The sequence below is a fragment of the Tinamus guttatus genome, unplaced genomic scaffold (assembly GCF_059628265.1).
Source record: "Tinamus guttatus ecotype Peru unplaced genomic scaffold, ASM5962826v1 Tinamus_guttatus_pri_ptg000115l, whole genome shotgun sequence".
Lineage (NCBI taxonomy): Eukaryota > Metazoa > Chordata > Aves > Tinamiformes > Tinamidae > Tinamus > Tinamus guttatus.
The window spans coordinates 1,816,705-1,835,080 of NW_028288649.1; the positions used below are offsets into that span (position 1 = coordinate 1,816,705).

General features: G+C 39.8%; 1 protein-coding gene across 3 annotated transcripts in view; it reads left to right on the forward strand.

Moving 5' to 3' along the window:
• The window catches only part of MYRIP (myosin VIIA and Rab interacting protein), a 176,952-nt gene extending 158,814 nt beyond the window's left edge, over positions 1–18,138 (forward strand). For 2 of the 3 annotated variants that reach the window (XM_088521087.1, XM_088521088.1), the window contains 6 exons: positions 12,746–12,940; positions 13,965–14,126; positions 15,857–15,961; positions 16,057–16,117; positions 16,832–16,950; positions 17,639–18,138. In XM_088521087.1, the coding sequence (XP_088377213.1) occupies positions 12,746–12,940; positions 13,965–14,126; positions 15,857–15,961; positions 16,057–16,117; positions 16,832–16,950; positions 17,639–17,671 (675 nt within the window). In that variant the 3' untranslated portion in view covers positions 17,672–18,138. Of the gene's footprint in view, positions 1–6,868; positions 6,932–12,745; positions 12,941–13,964; positions 14,127–15,856; positions 15,962–16,056; positions 16,118–16,831; positions 16,951–17,638 lie in introns of all 3 variants that reach the window. The other variant, XM_088521089.1, reaches the window with a different exon arrangement.
• The last annotated feature ends 238 nt before the right edge of the window (positions 18,139–18,376 follow it).

Here is an 18,376-nt window from a genome sequence, read left to right on the forward strand (position 1 = left end):
AGGAGGCTGTTGGCCTTCTTAGCCATAAGGGCTCATTGCTGGTCATGTCGACCTTTTTGACCAGCAAAACCACCAAGGCCTTTTCTGCCAAGCTGTTTTGTGTAGGGTATTCCTGCCCAGGTGCAGGACTTTACACTTACCTTTTTTGAACTTAATGAGATTTCTGTTGGCATATTGTTCCAGCCTGCTGAGGGCCCTCTAAATAGCAGACCCATTTGGTGTATCAGCCACTCCTGCCAGTTATGTGCTGTTGGCAAACTTGGTGAGGGTACACTCCTGTCAAATCATTAATGAATATGTTAAACAGTATATATCACAGTATTGAGCCCTAGGTGACACTACTAGTGAATGGTGTCCAGCTGCATTTTGTGCTGCTGATCACAACTCATTGAGATCAACAGGTGACCTAGTTTTCAGTTTACCTCACTGTCCACTATCTAGTCAATAATTCCTCAATTTGTCAGACATCAGACATCCTTATATACATCTCCTTCTAATTCCCATGACCTTTCAAAGGTAATCTAGAATATCCTTGCAATGATACCAGACAGTCCCTCCGCACTCATGGGTGCATCCCATTAGATCCCATGGACTCACACATGTCTACTTTGTTTAAATATTCCCTAACCTGATCCTCCACTACTGAAGATCAGTCTTTATGGCCACAGGCTTTCCCCAATTGTCTCAAAGGCTTGGAATTCCCAAGGGCAGATCTTGCCACTAAACTGAGGTAAAGAAGACATTGAGTACCTTCTCCTTTCCTCTGTCCTGTGTTACACTTGCCCCATTCAGCAGTGGACCCATAGTTTCCCTCATCTTCCTTTTGCTGATGATACACCTGCGGAAACACTTCTTGTTGCCTTTCACTTCCCATATCAGATTCCACTTGTGGTGAGCTTTGGCTTTCCTGACCCTGTTCCTGCACATTTAAACAGCGTCTCTGTAGACCTGGATCACCTGATCCTGTTTCCAAGTTCTGGTATAGTAATTCTCTATATTCTTTTGAATAAAATAATTTTCAAATGATGAAGATAGATGTCCTATTAGAGTGTTGTCCACACTCCTTATCAAAGCAGATCTGCTTTGCAGTCAAGACTCCAAGAGGTGAATCAAGACATACAGCAGACAAGAATAAGCCTAAATGGATTGGAAGGATAAAGATGCTTGGAAGCAAGGGGCAGCATTAGGCGTCTTGTTTGTGCATTTTGCATTAGACATCACAGACTGAAACAAAATAGTCCTAGAAACAAGGACCCAAACTAAATTGACTTTGCTGCTCAACATACATGTCCCATTTTCTACAGGAAGGATGGAGAGCACCCTCACTTTAAGACGGTCTGAGGACATGGCTTCAAACCATCTGCTCTTAGAGATGTCCTCAAACCTGCCCTCCCACTGCTCATATGTATTCTTACCTCCAGATGCTTAGAATTAAGTAGCTGTTGTTTTGTCCTTTTCTTACATTTCCAACTGATTCACCCTTCAGTGAATTAAGATTATAGATACTTGGCTTAAATCTACTTGATGAAATTGCACAATTATGTCATCAATGGGAAAGAAAAAAAAAAAAAAAAAAAGCTTAAATAAGCAGATCATCTCTCCTTCCACCAAAAAGTGTCTGGAAACTCATGCCTCTCTCTGGTGACAACATTAGGACTGAGTGGTTATCTTAGGTAGGTAAGATTTTCCTGTCCTACAGCCATGCCTCCAGACCTTGGATAAGTGCCTGAGAAAGGTGCCATGAATAGATTGACCAGAATCCACTCAGAATCATGTTCTCAAAGGAATTGTGCCAAGCCTAAGCATTCTATGATTCTATGATTCTATGTGAAATTCAGAATTATTCCCCACCCATTGGGGAAATCTGTAGTTTGTGTTGTACTTATTCATTTTCATGAGTTTACAAAGTAATATTGATAGCTCGCTTAAAAATATAAAATGCATATCCTGTTCAGGAAAAAAAAAAAAAAAAAAAGTGAATGCCTACAATTCTTAATTCTTTATTGTTCTTGATTGAAAAGAGAGTCTTAGTCATTCATGGCTGCAGTATGCATTCTTTCTGTCTATATTAAAGAAAGCAGTGATCCCAGTGATATTCACGATCATGCTTCAGAGGCATTGATAGTGGAACTATCTCAAGCTATAGAGAAACAAGCAGGCTGCTTTTGTTCTTATTCTCAGCAGTTGCTCTTTAAGGTGATTTAAAATCTTCTGACTTGTGCCTCAGAAGACTTGCGTCTTCTGACTCCTCTGTGGCTGACCAACATCTTAAGATGAAACACTGAAGATAAGAATGTATGTTGCCACTTATGGCTTTCAATAATCTAAAATATGAAGATCTAAACTCACAAAACATATGCAATAACTTGAAAATGAGTAAATGAAATGTCTCAATGGGTGTAATGACAGAAAATGTTATTTTCAGGAAATTAGTAGATTCAGATGCCTCAAAAGGTGGGTGTCTCAATTTGATTCCTCTTTAAGATGTCTGATTTTTTGAAGAGTACCCATTAAGGAATTACTGATCTTTCGTATTAGCACTTAACATTGTCAGACAGAGACCCAGAGTTCTGATCTGGGCATCAAGTTTCACACTGAGTCAAACTTCACACAAATACTAATTCTGGGTAATCAAAATGAGACTTCAGGTGCCTACAATCTGCTTTGAGCTTCTGAAAGTAGATCAGTAGATCCTGAGAGTGTTTTAACCATCCTTACTTTAACAGTGGCCTCTTTCAGAAACTTTATTTCACAAAGAAAAATCAGAAGGGTATGTATGCTAAAAAAAAAGAACGCAGTATTTTTAACCCCAGGTTCCCAGAAAGGGAAAAAAAAATCAGGTGATCATATGTGCTTGGAAAGGGGCATTAGCTCTTTTAAGACATGTGTCCAGTGCACGACATGGCGCATCCCGATTCTTCAGTGGGGAATTAGCTCAAGCATGAATTCTTGGTTCTTTCTCTGCCCCAGTTGAGCTTTATAGTTTTATGCCTCTCCTTAAGATGCAAGTTTGAAAATGCTGATCTTTGAATTTATTTTATGAGGGATAATGAGTATTTAGGTGGGTGTTAACTAACACAGGCTAGTTTTGTGTCATTGCCTTAAATATCCTGAGGACTTAAGTCATTTTCAGCATTTCTAAGTTCATTGTCACCTGAAAGGGTGTTATGGAGGTTCTCAGCTCTCTGAAATGAATGTCAGCTTACATCAGGCTGGTTTTTATAGATAGCCTTCTGTGATTATTAAGCTACAGAAGTATCTCATGGTCTTTCAGGGATGTGCAGGCTCCCTGAGAAGCCTGCCTGAGTCTGCTGTGCCAAGAAGGGCCACAGAGAACTGTGGGCTCAGGCTGGAGTTACTATGGGACCCTTGAGGTTTCTGGTGTCAGCAAACCAACTTTTGTGTTTGTGAAATGAAATGTGAAATGAAAGATTACTTTTAGCAGTAGTCTGCACAGTTCTTATGCCCTACATTTCTTTCCCCTAAAAGCCTAACCAAATACTTAAATAAAAAAAGAAAAATGTAAATCCTTTTGGATTTATTGGATATTCATTGGATAGTAATGATATTAAGAGTGCCAGATGTGTTGATTGGGATATATTTAGCTCTAGCTGTCTTTCCACGATGTCTCTTTCATGAACGTGAATAGGGTAGGATTATATTTCATAGTAGACCCCAGAATTACTTTCTAGAATGCAGTTTCAGTAGCATCGAAATTTGGCGGTTAGTGCAGACTTTCACTGTGAACACTTTATCATAAATTATATTATAGAGATATTATTATTTGCAAAAATGAAAGGGGGCTAGTCTTTTTTTTCATTGACGCATGTACATTGAAAATTGAAGTAATTGTTAAAGCTTTACCTGCATATCTGTTTTTGCTTCTATCTTTTACATTTTTGCCTCTATTCAGAAATCTCCAACAGAGTCTTAGTTACATAATTTCTAAATCCTGCAGTTTTCTGTCAGTCTTTTTACATGAATTTCTGAATGACAAGCTGTAAATAAGTTTGTGGGGTAGCACAATGTTCCCTGCATTGTTCCCTCCATGAAACGTACAGGTCCTCGATATTATGACTAACAGCATAAATATTGTTTCTATAAAACATTCATGCCTTCATTTTCTGGAAATATTTTACTCTCCCTAGATTTTGTAAAGCTTTGTTTGGGGGCAAGTGGGAAGTACCAGTATCATCATCATGTGTATTTATCTTTGCCAGAGACCTGTATTCTTTATTTTGAGAGAGTACATCTTACAGTGTACTCACTACAAGCCTCTCTGTTTTTTACCAGCTAAAGCTGCGCTTCTTGGCTACCAGTATGATGAGACTGAAATGTGTTAGAAAATCTAGCTACAATCGGTCTTTATCGAGGGGAATAGCCTGTAGCTTGGAGTGTGGGCACATTTTTCCTCAGCCAAAGAGCTAGCCAGGTCCCTGGTGTTGTGTGAGTGCTGGTGGCCATGCCCATGGCTGGTCACAGAGATGGTGCTTGTGGCCCATCCTGGATGATTAGGCAAGGGAGGGCAGATGGGACTTGTTTGTTAGAGAGAAATACACTCATGGCCATAAAGTAGCTGAAGAATAGCTCCTTCTTCCAGGGACCCAAAGGTGGTGGTGATGACAAACATTTGTTCTTGTGACTGTGAGTGTCTTTACTCAGTTGCAGTTTCATTTTCTACTTTTTAGGCAGGTGGTCCATTAAGCAGATGTCCAAAGCTGCTTGATGGCAGTGAACGTCCATAGGGTGGTAATCTCTCCTGTGTATCACAGACTTGTTAAAGCATCACGGTATGCATGGCCACAATGTTGTAACAGCAGTGTTAGAAGGAGAGATAGAGCTTGTGACTCCTGATGACCAGGTTTTAGTTAATAGTTGATTAATGAACTGTTAATAGTTTGTACCAGTGCATACTCGCTCCTTACAGAAGGTGTAGTAGTTTTTGTTGGTTACTCTTTTGCATCTCTCTGAGCGGAAAATGTTGCTGTGAAACTTGTGAAAATCGGTTTGTTCTGGGCTGACAACTCAGAAGATACATTTGTGTATGTGTATATGGTGTTTCACATTTTTTATGTTAATTATCTATATAGCCTTCTGAAGTTAAGAATCGAAAATGGAATGTATACAACATTGTAAAATATGATCGTTAAGGTTTAAGAACTGCACTGATCTATCCACGAGATATTGAATGACGGTAGGAGAGATTTTGGCCAAGATGGTGAATCAGTTGCTTGTTTTTCTAAAAGAGGCATGAGATTTAGTTCTAAGTACTGGGCTAATAGATACTAAGTTTATATTGTCATTTCAGCCAAGCATTCAAGCATTCCCTCAAGTATTTGTTATTATTTATTAGTATTTACTATGAGGAATTAAGTTGGCCATGAGTTTATTTTGCCAAAATACGAATATTTGGTTTCAAGAAATCCAGTTGCTTTAAGACCATATTTTTTTAAGTTATTTTAAAAAATGAGCAATGATGTTTGCGGTCTTCCAATTCTGCTACTTTGGGGGCACAATAGAGTTGCATAAATATGTCTGTCTAGTCCATCTGAGATATCCTAGGATATCCCATGTGGCCTTAAGCTGATGGTCCAAAGGTAACGTATCTCCTAGGTCCCAAGTCTTATATGACAACTCTTTTTGGAAGTCCTCAGATACTTTAAGCTGTTTCAAATTGCACCTCATCTGTCTGTGTTTAAGCAACTGGATCAAATGCTTACTGTATCCACCTGCAGAGGTGGAGAAAGTGTGGAATTTCAGCTGGCTTCACACAGAGAGTGCAACGCTTTTGTAAATAGGACTCAGATTTAATAGGAGATAGGATACTTAAGGATACATCCATGCATGCCCAAGCCAACTCTGTCCAACATTCATGAAATAGGAAATTTCATTCACTTGTCTCATTACCAAAGATTTATTTACTTGTTAATTAAATACAAAAGGCACTTTACTGATACAGTTGAAGAAAATCAGGAAATAATAGCATATGATGCTGAAACAAAAGAGGAAAAAAATAGAGGTTATAAGAAAAAAAAATTATCTTGTCTTTTTTTTTTTTATGAGCAGCCCTAAGACTTGGCAGTGACATGTGAGCTTTCAGATCCAGCTGGAAGAGCTTCAAGAAAGTGCTGCTTCTCAGCAGGATGTTACTTCTGTTGCGGCATGGTCAACAGGGTAACTGTAGTGGGTGATTATTTCAGGGCAAAACCAGTCAGTTTAGTTTAAATAGACCAAAATAAATTAGAGGGATTAAGGGAAACCTGCTGACTTGGCACTGGAGCTTGGTAATATGTAAGGGTCTCTCTTGTTCCTTTTAATGAACTCTAAGAGAGAAACAGCAGCAAATAGAAAATGATTTGGCACAAGACATGTTAAGTCAGCCCAGCTGTTTCTGGCATGAGCATCTGACTGTGGCACTGGCGAGGTACAAGGCCCTTTTGTAACTGGAAATATGCAATATCCAAACCGCAGTCAGGTAGAGACAAAAATTCTAGATACAGCAGGCTTTTCCTTTTCTTCACACTGCTGCAAAAGTCTCCTTCTGTTGCTAGGGCTGCTTTGTTTTGGGATGATGGAAATCACTATTTTGCATTTATTTCACTTTATAAAAATAATGTGTCATTTTGCAGTATCTGTTTTAATGACATTTGTTATTTTAAATCCCACAAACAAAAATCACTTAACCATTGTTTTATTTTAAATATTGTCGTAACATGTGGAATATCAAAACTTTGTGACATATTTGTTGACTTCTTTATCCTTACTGTTCATCCCCAAGTCCTAAGCCTGAACCTAAAGAAATGTTAAGCTGTGTAGATGTTAACATATCTTTTCTGCCTTTCTATTTAACTGCTTTGCCACTATCTACGAAAAACAAAAGGCTTTTGATCTTCATTTAAAGCTACAGTTTTTATCTTCTGTATTGCAGCAGGTGAGAGCATTTTATTTTGTCTTGTGTTTTCTTACACTCTTACATAGTAAGAGATGCTATTAAGAGATATTGAGGTTTTCCATATTTCCCAAACATAATTCCCAAACTCAAAATATATTCTTGGAAATATACAGGTCACATTCTCTTGGCCATTTTCAGTAATCACCACAGCAGAAGAGACTGAAATCACAAATAAGCAGATGTTATGATGGGAGTGATGAGCATGAAGTAGACATGTAGAGCAGACTGCCTATTTCAGTTGGTCTGGTGATAAGATTTTTTTTTCAATTAGGAAACAAGGGTAGAGGAAGAAGGTAGAGAGTATGATCTTCCTATTCTTGTCTGTAAAAATTTCAGATGAAAAAAAAAAGATTTCTACGAAAGATTATTTTTAGCAATTTCTAACTTCATCAGTCTAATTAATTTCAGAGTTTATATACAGTGCATAGGCATTTTCTCACTTTGCTAGTGATTTATTGTCTTACCATTCTTCCAGATGACAAGAAGGTTCATGCTCTGTCTTCTTTGAGACTCAACTCAAATCTTTGCATTAGATGTTAATACAAATTTTCATTTTATTCACTGAGCAGAGATATTTACCTTGCGTTTTTAAATACATACCATTTTAACATCTTATATATAAGAATAAGCAAATTATTGTTGTATCATTCAGTCAGAAAATGGGAAACATGTTTTTGTGTCTAAAGGTTATACTTAGTTCAACAAAGTATTTTCTTTTTTCCTTACTCTTAGAGTTAAGTTTTTTTCTTTGTATTTTAATTATTTGTTGGATCCTAGTTTTCTTTAAGGATGATCTTTTTAAAAATTTCTTTCTATTTATGCAGTGTCATAAGGCTATGTCCATTATAGATATATTTAAAGAATCTTGTATGAATTTTGAGACAAGAAATATTTTAGTTTCTGACTTGGACCATATTATTTCACTTCTTGGAAGAAAAGATTTCTTCCCCATAATTGTGGGAATTTTTTCTGTAGAAACCAAATGTTAGAAAGAATTAATGATAACATCTGTAAAGACATGAAAACAGTGGAGTGAATTCATTAGTTAAAATCTAATGTTGAGAAATACCTAGCACAGTTGAAATGAGAGGCTTTATTTCTGTGTCATACCTTGGACAACGTCTATAGAAGAGCTCACTCTGCAAGACAATAGCTGTCTTTCTCTAGGCAAGCACCTATAGATGAAGATACTGATGTTAAAGTCAAGGCAAGTCTCAAACGTGCACGATAGATTCCTTCCTCATTGTTATGGTTTATCACAATAGACTTGTCTTTCATCAGATACCAAGGCAAATGCTCTTTCCTGGTGTCTGTGCTACAGAGCAGTTAGGGCTCACTTTTAGGTTGTGGAGACTGGAGTGAAGACTCCACTGGTGGTTCTGCATCAATGGTTCTGTTTGTCCCACACTGTGAATTGGCTAGTGTCCAAGATCCTGCTCTCCTCTGCAGGAGAGGGACTTTTGGCATTTTTTTTCATAGCCTTCTCAAAGTTATCCATTGAGAAGTTGGTGGGGCAGGGGCATAATTTTCCATTGTTTTCATCAAGTCTAGAGTCAGTCCAGTTACTCTGAAAAGATGAATCAGCCAGAGGTGAATATAAACTTTTCTCCAAGCCCTCATAAAAAGAGGATCAGGGATATTGATTGAGAAACCTGCCCACCACTGGGAGCATGATAAAGTGTCTTGAGAATGGAGCAAGTAACGATTGAATTACAAGTGATCAAGGACGTGGTCAATACTGTCAAGGCTGCTGGTGGTGGAAACTTTCCCTTGCTCTAATTCCAGATCTGATTGCTGATGTGACCTGTTCGCTATTGAACTGCAAGTCACTGTGCCCACTGCCAGTTTAATAGAACCTAATGATAACATAATACTATAGTAACAAAAAGGGAAAATACTAATCGCTGGGTAAAATGTGGGAAAAAAATAGTATAAGTGATGGAGAACACTTCTGGGGACACTTATCTGCATTAAGAACATTCATCATAAAGTAAATGATGTTCATGAGCAGGAACTTGATGCAGAGATGTTGTGGGTGGTGGGGTACACACTAGGACTTACTGCTCACCCACTGTCAGCAGTCTAGTCACTTACGTTGCTTCAGTTTCCTCATCCTGCTTTATTTCCATTACTCATTCGCTTTTGTGCGAAATACTGTTCTACAAAGCAGTCTCCAGTGTAGCACCCTTGATAAAAAAAAAAGAAAAGAAATAACAGCAGCAGCAGAGACAGCAGAAGGGAAATGTCTGATGGTTCATTAAATGCTAGTTTAGACCACTGAAATATTATCTTCAGCAAAACAGGAATCCTTTCTGTCATTCCGAACACACACAGAAATGAGAGCAAAGATGTCTCACAAAATGCTGTGTTTATCATATTCTGTATTTACACACACATGCATGCGGATAGGTATATGTATATTTGCTTGCACATGCACACTTTTCTGGTTATCCATTAATTTTAAAACTTTTCCACAAAGAACTCAAGAAATTGAATATCTGCTTCTGTTTGTGTCTTAAATATCTTTGCAAGCATGAGCACTAATTGTCACTAAAAGTGTATTTTCCGTATTCCATTCAACAGTCTCAAGTTCAGTAGGGAAACAGGTTCTAATAAGCAGTGCAAACATTCACATTTGGAGCAGCTGCATTGATGTCATTTCAGACGGCTGGTGGAAAGCCAGATGTACGGCAGCATCGCTGAAATCAGGATGCATCCCAGTGTTCCCGGAAGAATGGTTGTGCTTAGTTATTCTGGGCTAGCTATTTGTTACTGAGATTGCTTTTTGTGTCTATCACATCCTTATTAGTTCCTTGAGTGCCTGACAAGACAGATGGGGAAGACTTCATGAAGGCATTGAATGCCTTGTAGGTGTTAGCAGTGACCTTTCCTGCTAGGGCAGGATAAATGAGACAGCCGAGGGGCCTTTATAGCAATTTCAAATACTCACCTACCAGCATGATTTTAGTGTGCGTGTGTCTGAATTTTAGGTGATTTTTATAGAACCTCATAACTTCTCAGTGTGACGTGAGTAGTTGCAGGGAGGGGAGAGGGCAGTGGGAAGCTTTTAGTCTGCTGCTTTCTTGGCTGGTTTGTTAAGGAAACGGATCTCAGCTCTGCCATAAACGCTGATGTTCTGCACATTGAGGGTCACAGCTCTGGGAGTCATGTAGACATCTGATTAGGGGGTCACTATCCCCATGTCCGATAGAAAATCATGTGCAGGGTCATCCCTTTTATGCCCCTCAAGGCTGGGCTGTCTGGTAGCATCTCCTCCTGGCAGCTACTAGGAAGAAAAGCCTTGCGGCCCAAGGTGCACACAGGGCAAGTGCTTTTCATACTAAACCTTCAGGATGGGCTTTTTTCATAGACATGTTAATTATTTTTCCAGTATTATTTTTCCGTCACGCTCAGTTGGCAAACTGGGCATTTTGGAACATGAGGTATTTGAGCAGCTTTTAGCCATTGCTAAAAAGCAGGTAGAAACGTATGCAAAACCACGAGCTGAGTAGACAATTTTGCTCAATTTAAGAATGCCTGAACTCCCTACGTGTTGTTTTTGTGGCTGCCTTTGACAGGCATTAGTGTCTTCTTGCTTCTCTGTAAAACACAGGCCAAGAAAAGCCAAGTTCCAGCTATCTTTAGCAGGAAGCTTTCACAAAGGTTCAATTTAAATACACTGAAATATTACTTGTAAGTTTGAGGAGGTCTGCTTTTCAGGTGCACTTATATCAGAATTTGAAAAGATGCTAAAATCATGTTATTTTGCCTATTGAACTTTTTTTCCTCCTCAGGTACATATGGAGGAGGTACACTATTTTCCTCAAAATTTTGATCACATAAAGGTTCCTATCACAGAATACTTCACCAGAAAAAAAAAATCTAAATTGCTAAATTCTAACAATCTAGGATAAGAGCATCTTTTTCTAATTTAATACTTTTAGAATTCTGTTATTAGCATTAAATGATACCATTTTTTAAGAAATAAAGAACACTAAGTTCAGGTTACTGTTCCTTAAAATGTAGAATATATATCAGTAAAGATGATGAAAAAGTAAAATAGTATCTGGCCTCTCTCCCTTTCTGGTCACTACTCACAGAGCTGAATGAGAAATAGGTACTTGGAAAAGCAAATAGTGAAACAAAGTAACATTGATTTCCACTTCCATCCTATGAAATTATTGATCTGTTTTTAATCTAATTGGCACTCGTGAAAATAAATTGAAAAAAAAAACAGTAGGCTATTTATGGGGTTCAAGTATTTGTTCTGGATAAGAGAGTCCTAGGCTTCCTTGTTCAGGACTGATTTGTCTCTCCTAAGAAGCTAAAGATCTGTGTGCCTTGGCGTACTGTACTTGCTTTGTTCTCATTCGCTTTAATCTCGTGTATCTAATTATTTCTTGTAATTCAAAGGAATAACAGTGCCATAAGATGCCTTTGTGTATTGGTTTACAATTGCTGAGCACATACTGACATACTGCAGTTTTTTCACTAAAAGTTTTATCTAACGTATAAACGAACAACTAATTACAGGAAAGTTGTGATAAAAGAGGTTTTCCAAGTAAACCCACTGGAGTTTGTGTGAAGCAAAGGAACATTATTTCTGCTCTATTCTACTGAGTAGACCAGCCGACATGTTATTAAAATCCTAAACGTTTGTTGTTAAAGACACCTTTAATTAGTTACACTTCTCCATACTACAAAAATTACAGTATACAATCCAGAGGGTCTCTGTTTCCTCAGTTTCGACTCTCAGTTTCGACTCTGCAGATATGTTGTTTGGGGAAAATAATACAGTTGTGTAGGCCCCTAATTCACAGTCATAAGTATTTGCAGATTGGGGAATTAATTAAATTTAGATCTGAGCTTTACATCACTTCCTTATAGGCAAAGCAGCATTGGAGATGCTCCATGTTAGTTCAGTGACGATATTTGTGTCTAGTTTGGGATCAATCTCCAGTCTGTTTAGTTTGGATGTTGAGTGTGATGTTGGAAGGGACCTTGGGTGAAATTTTGTTGCAAGCAGAGCCGTCCCAAAGCCTATGCAAGAACCACCAGGCTCAGGTTTGCTGATAACACATTACAGGTCAGGAACTCTGAGAGACAAGATTTAGAGTTAAAAAGGGGAGGATGGGATGTATAATACTTCATGCTTTTCCTTGCTTTTTGAAATAATTTAATTTTCTTTTAAGTTGAATTAAAATTAAAAAAAAAAATCAGGCTACAAATGATAGCCCTTTCCTTTTGGGGGCTATCCAATAATTCATAGCCAGCATCTTTGTAAACTAGTATCTCAGAGGGCTGCTGCAGGTTGCTTTCCCTCTTCTGTGGCTGCCATTTGGTAGCTCCTGTACATAGGGAGATTCCACGTGTTTGCCTGTGCCAAAAAAAAAAAGTGTTTTAAATGGTGTTGCCAAAAAAAACAAATCTAGCTGACTGATTTTAAAGCTGGGTATATCTGCGCTCCTTTGAGATAAGATTTGGACCTTGGGATAAGATTTGAACCTGGTCCTTTCAGCCATCTGCTAGAAATTGTGCTATGGGAGATGTGTGTGTGTGTATTATATTGGGCGCTCTATCAGTGTGCATATAGGAAAAAGAGAAGGAAGGGGGAAGTAGATTGCAGCACAGCCACGTTTGATTAAGAATTCTTGTGTTTGTTCGTGGCAACCAGCTAGGAGCACTGATTTTGCATTTTTAAAAGCTATAGCTACAAGCAAGGTGTTTTACATATTGCTTCTCTGTGCTAACTTATTGCTGTTGTTTTCCCTGTCTACTCTTGTAACAAAACAGAAGTACTCTGCTGTCTCTCTCTGCAACATATCTACAGAGGTCCTGAAAGTCATCAATGCCACCGAGGAACTGATAGCAGAGTCCACAGGTCCCTGCGACTTCCCAGCTGACCTCCACGACAGAGGGAGGGGGACATTCCCATTAGGGACTGACCCCACCAGACTCGATGAGCAGCTCACCACACTGGAAGAAAACGTAAGAATGTGACTCAGGACGTGAAGTTGTTGAGTGTATGTGTGTGTGCTTGAGATGACTGAAACTGGAGAGTGTTTAGGCAGCATCTGTGGATGTTCAGAATTAAGTTTGGGTCATTTGAATGAAACAAATACGTAAACAGAGCAAGAAATGTTTTTTTTAAATGGATGCTTGGCCCTTTTCTTTAGTTGTGTACTTTAAAACATTCAGGGGAAGGAGGAGTTGGGTATGCTTTGTTTCATAGGAAATTTTAATCTCTATCTTAAAAATTAACGTAATCCCCTAGATTTTTGCAGCTGCAGCATGCCTTGTTGAAGCTACACATCTCCAAGTCCCCGTACAGCCTTACTATGTAAGGACAGGCAGAGCAAGCAGGTCTGGAGGCACTTGGGTCCCAAACAGCGGAGCGATTCCTGCCCCGCGCTTGCCCCGTGTACTGCGCTGGGCATCCCGGGGCCCGGAGCGCTCTGCTGGCCTCTTGAAAGGGGCAGCCCAGAGAAGCAGAATTGAACCAACATTTGTTTGGCCACATTCAGCTCTCCCATCCTTTCACATGAGGACCTGTCATCTGAAGGGAATCTCTAATACTGAATCACTAAGAGAAGGCACTGTTCCCCAGGAGTTTTTATGCGACCAGTTAATGGAGTCAATATCCTTGTAACTTTCCATTTTCTCCTCTTCTCACATTTTACTGATTGTATTTCGATATTTTCCCTTCAGTAGGAGCTTTTAAAGATCTCATAGGAATCCAGGCTGTCCCATTATAACATCCCGATCAATTCAAGAAAATAGATCACATTTTCCTTTAGCTCCAAGAAAATCTTCAGACCCAGATTCTCTTCTTCCGGGCAAAAACCAGTTTCCTTCCCAGAAATCCTGTCCCACAGCAGCCTCAGGCTAGGGACCTCTTGGGAGCTGCCTTGTGCCGACTGTTTTGTTGTTCTTGTGGCAGATGCAGTTTGCTCACACCTCCATGCATGCAGAGCAGAAATCACCGCCCCCTCTCCCTGCCCTGACCCTGCAGGTGTACTTGACAGCCAGCACCGTGTACGGCCTGGAGGGGCAGCTGAGCAGCCTGGAGGACGCGGCTCGCAAGATCAACAGTGTTACTGCAGAATCGGAGCTGGCCGAGCTGGAAGATCAGGTGGCCACCGCAGCCGCCCAGGTTCATCACGCAGAGCTTCAGGTGAGGACCTACTGCCTCCCCTCTTGCAGGTGTCACACGGTCTTGCCTAGTGCATGGGTTTCGTCTGTGCACACTTATTTTCACTGTTCTTTTGGGCTGCAATGAACTGAAAATTCAAGGATATGTGATTGCCTAACAGGAATGAGCAAAGCTTAACTGCGCTGTGTAACTCAGCACAGCCCTGTGTACTGTATTTGCTTGTTTCTTCCCCAACCTTCATCCCCAAGATGTGAGAATGAAACAGTCTACTCAATTCTTATGCTGTAATCCTAAAGCTCTGTCCGCTCCTTGCTCCCTTGGTGTGCTCTGTGTCACAGGTGTGGCTGTTGTTAGATACCACAACAAATAACAGCAGTTCTAATCAGGAGATTTTAGAGCACTCTATCAAAGAAGCCAATGTGGGTGGATAAAGGCCAAGGCCAGCGAATCTCTGAGCCAAACACAGAGCTAGCACTTCCCAGGCTCCCTGGGAATTTAGCTGCTAAGGGGTTTGTGTCCTGGCCAGAAGGACACTGCTCGTGTGGGCACTGGATTGCACAGCTTCTCACTCGTGAGCTCCAGGAAGTCCGAGGAGATCTGCATGATGTGGTGCACAAAGATGGAAGAGGCAACACTGCCAGACCTCACGGTCATACCGACCTCCCCACACTGCTTTTCCTTACACCCAAGTAACTTCCCTGACCAGTTTGAAGCAAGCGGGGTGCTCTGACATGCTTGTGCCAGGCTTTTTTTAAGATGAAAGTACCTGTTTGTCTTAGTGCAAGCATGCCCGGTTTAGGACTGAGCGAAGATCTCAGGATGTCGCCTGATGCATTGCAAGACTATAAGCCATGTCAAACTGGCAATGAGATCTTACAGGTTTTAGTTAGTATTTTATGGCACATATGTAAATCGGGTATGGAGGAGGACTGGGATATAAGAGGAAGGAGACAGAGGAGGTAGCACGCAGCTGAGCAGGCTGAAGCCTTTTCGTGCGGCTTCAGATGGCACCATAAATTAGGAGTCAAGTTAATTTTGCAGGTAAAGTCTGGCTTTTCTGACTCTGCTTTCATTTTGGCAACATTTGTTTCCACTGATGTCAGCATCAGCTTGATTTCTCCCAGAATGCTTATTTAGTTGCTCCTTTGTTTTTCCTAGCAATTGTTTTTTCTTGAGTGTTTCTATATACCGTGCATGCATTTGTGCATGTTTCTGCTTATTTACATATATATCTAAATTATAGCATAATTTAGATATTTGAATTTGTGATAGAGAATCTATTTGTATTTTTAGAAAACTTTGAAATAATTTGGAATTAGCAAATGTATCACTAAGTGGTATGGTTGAGTGTAGGTTTTGAAAAACACTACTTGAATTAACTTGGAATTGCATAGCTAAAAGTATTTGGGAGATGGCAACTTGGGTTCTTTCTTTCCTCCTTTCTTTTTTTTTCCTCAAAAGGAGTAAAGTGCTTCTTCCTTGTAGTCACAGAGTAGGTTAGATTGTTCTTTTACTCTGTCTGATTGGTGATCGTCTTTACTAATGAATTAAATCCTTTTGACATCAGGACTAAAGAATGCAGGAAAGCAAAGTGTCAGAGGTGCTGAGGAAAACAGCCATCTGTTTATATTTTTTTATTAAAAAGGATTTGAGTGGGGAAGGGATATATTTTAGTGATGGCATCTATAGTAATTTTAAAACTTCTTCTCCCCCCTCCCCATCTGTCTGTCTCTCTCTTATTTTCTTTGAAGATTTCAGATATTGAGAGCAGAATATCAGCTCTCACTGTTGCAGGCTTGAACGTGGCTCCATGTGTTCGCCTGACAAGGAAACGGGATCAAAAGCAAACAAACCAGGTGCCAGAACATTATGTAGTATTCAAAAATACATTGGGGAAATCTTACCTCGTTTTCTGTAATGGAGTTGAGTAATATGTATGTGTTGTTTACAGATGCATACAATAGACACATCAAGACAGCAGAGGAGAAAACTTCCAGCTCCACCAATAAAAGGTGCACTAATATTGTTAAGTACACTATTTTCACAGTCTTTCTTTAAGTGGGAGGGGAAGGACTGAGCTATTAAATGAACAGAGCAAGCCAAAATGTACCCATTTTAGGTACAGGACAATTTCCCATTGTTCTCGTGTAAAATAGAATATACGTATGACAGGTTACTAAGAGCTGAAGCAGAAGGCTGGGACAGAGCAACAAGAAATGCTGAATACTTGTCCTGTGAAAGTGAAGCTGATGCTCTGGGGTTAGATTGTGAGACCCAAGCAGTTGTACTGGGTTAATTACCAACAGCCAGTTGCTGCTCTCTACAACCCATAAGAACATGCCCATTGAATTCAGTTTGTATTATTTGGTTCTGCATTGTTCCTGGTATTTAAGGGTATGTCTCTGAGGTGGTTTTATAATACACAGTGCTCTTTTCTTTAATCTTTTACTCTGTTTTCACCCTGCAGTCCCTTCTCTCTGGCAGTACTAGAGCCTGATTCACCTTGTATTGCTCTAGTTTTACTCTTGTGTAACTACTGATTGGCATGGCCTCAAATTAAATAAATGGGGAGTATCACAGCCTGCTGTTTTTCATTTAAATTAAATCCAGTTTTCCCCAGATGTTAGGGGGAGTCTAAGCCCTCTAGAAACCATGACTCTTCACGAGTATCATTATATTTTCTTCAATCTGTGATTTGAAAAAAACTCTTTTTCTGTATTTTCCAGGTGAAAAAATAGATGGCTCTCCAGTTACCACTGTTAGAACATTTAACAGAAACTTCATGCTCCAAGGATCTTTAACACAAAGAGCTAAAGAGAGGAAAAGCACTGCCAAGGACTTAATGGTAAAATCATAACAAATGTTTTAAAATTTCCATTAAAAACAGCATGTAGAGATACAGTATTTGTGTAGGCAGGGACATTTCATCATCTTCACAAGACTTCTCCTAATGCTTTTAGGAAAAAGAATAGAGCCCATTGAGCCATCTCTGAACAAATATGACCAGTGTCCCAGAAGTTGGTCTGGCTAGCGTAGTAGCATTATGTTCCTGAAGTTGTTTGTATGCTCTGTCAGTCTGACCTCTACTTTATGAATGTATCCTAGCAGCCAGATTCCCAGAAATGTATTTCCCTTATGTAAAAAAAAATAATAATTAAGAATGAATAGTTTCCTGCAATTCCAACTTCTGACCAAGGCTCTTGCAGTACCAACTGCACAGTATAAACTGGGCAGCTGAGACCTACCTTGAATCTCACTAGTTTTTCAGAAGTGTTCAAAGGAAGCCTAGGTAGGATTTAAGGATTAGATAGGCTATACATTGTCTCTGCACGGTTTATACAGATAGGTTTTGCCACATAACTGTGAATCATTTCTTCTAGGGAAGCTGTAGAGACACATGTAAAAAAACTGAATCTCTCAAAGCATTCTGCTGCTGGATGTATGGTGAGGGAGAGAGAGGACCTAGCTCTCTGGAGCTCTGGGAGGTTTGCACTTGTTTTGCTCATTTTTTCTCCTGTTCCTCTCCATTCTAGGAACCTGCTATAGGATCTGCTGTGATGTACTGAACTTCTACATCTCTACTGCCAATAACACACTGCCTAAGGCTGTACACTAGAGTGCCTTTACTTAACAGCCATTGTGTATGTCCAATTGAAAATGGGCTCTCAAGAACCCACAATGCCTCAGTTATAGGGCTTCATTTGGATACCTCACTGAGAAAGCTGTCCAAGTCTTCAGCATTGTGGTCTGCTAATGGAAACTCTGCCTTAAAGTTCTCACAAGACTCTAGAAAGGATGCTGAGTTTCAAAAGCAAGGCTCCACATTTTAAGATGCACTTTTTCTCCCCATTGATTGTGTTAAGTATGTCGTCTTTGAAATGCGGTATGTTTTTGTACACTTAGTCAGTCATAATTATAGGCCAATATTTCATACAAAAAGAAAGAACAAAGCAGACCCGTGATCCATATTTGCTGGCGTCTTACTATCCACATAGGCATCTGTCTTGTCGAGCAATAAGAACAACTCTGTGCAGTGAGAGCTGCTTTTCAGCTGCTTGCTGGGAGTGGAGAACCAATGTACCTAGCTCTGCTCCCCTGGAGTCAGGGGAAGGTTTGAGGAGGTTTGCAGGGTGAGGTTTGCAACAGGCAAAGGCTTCTCTGAGCACTGAGTGTGCATCTGGCAGAGATGCGATTCCAGCTCCCGAGCTAGCTATTGGCAGCTAGTGTGGGACCAGCGCTCTGGAGTTTTAATCCTGGCATCTGGGCACATC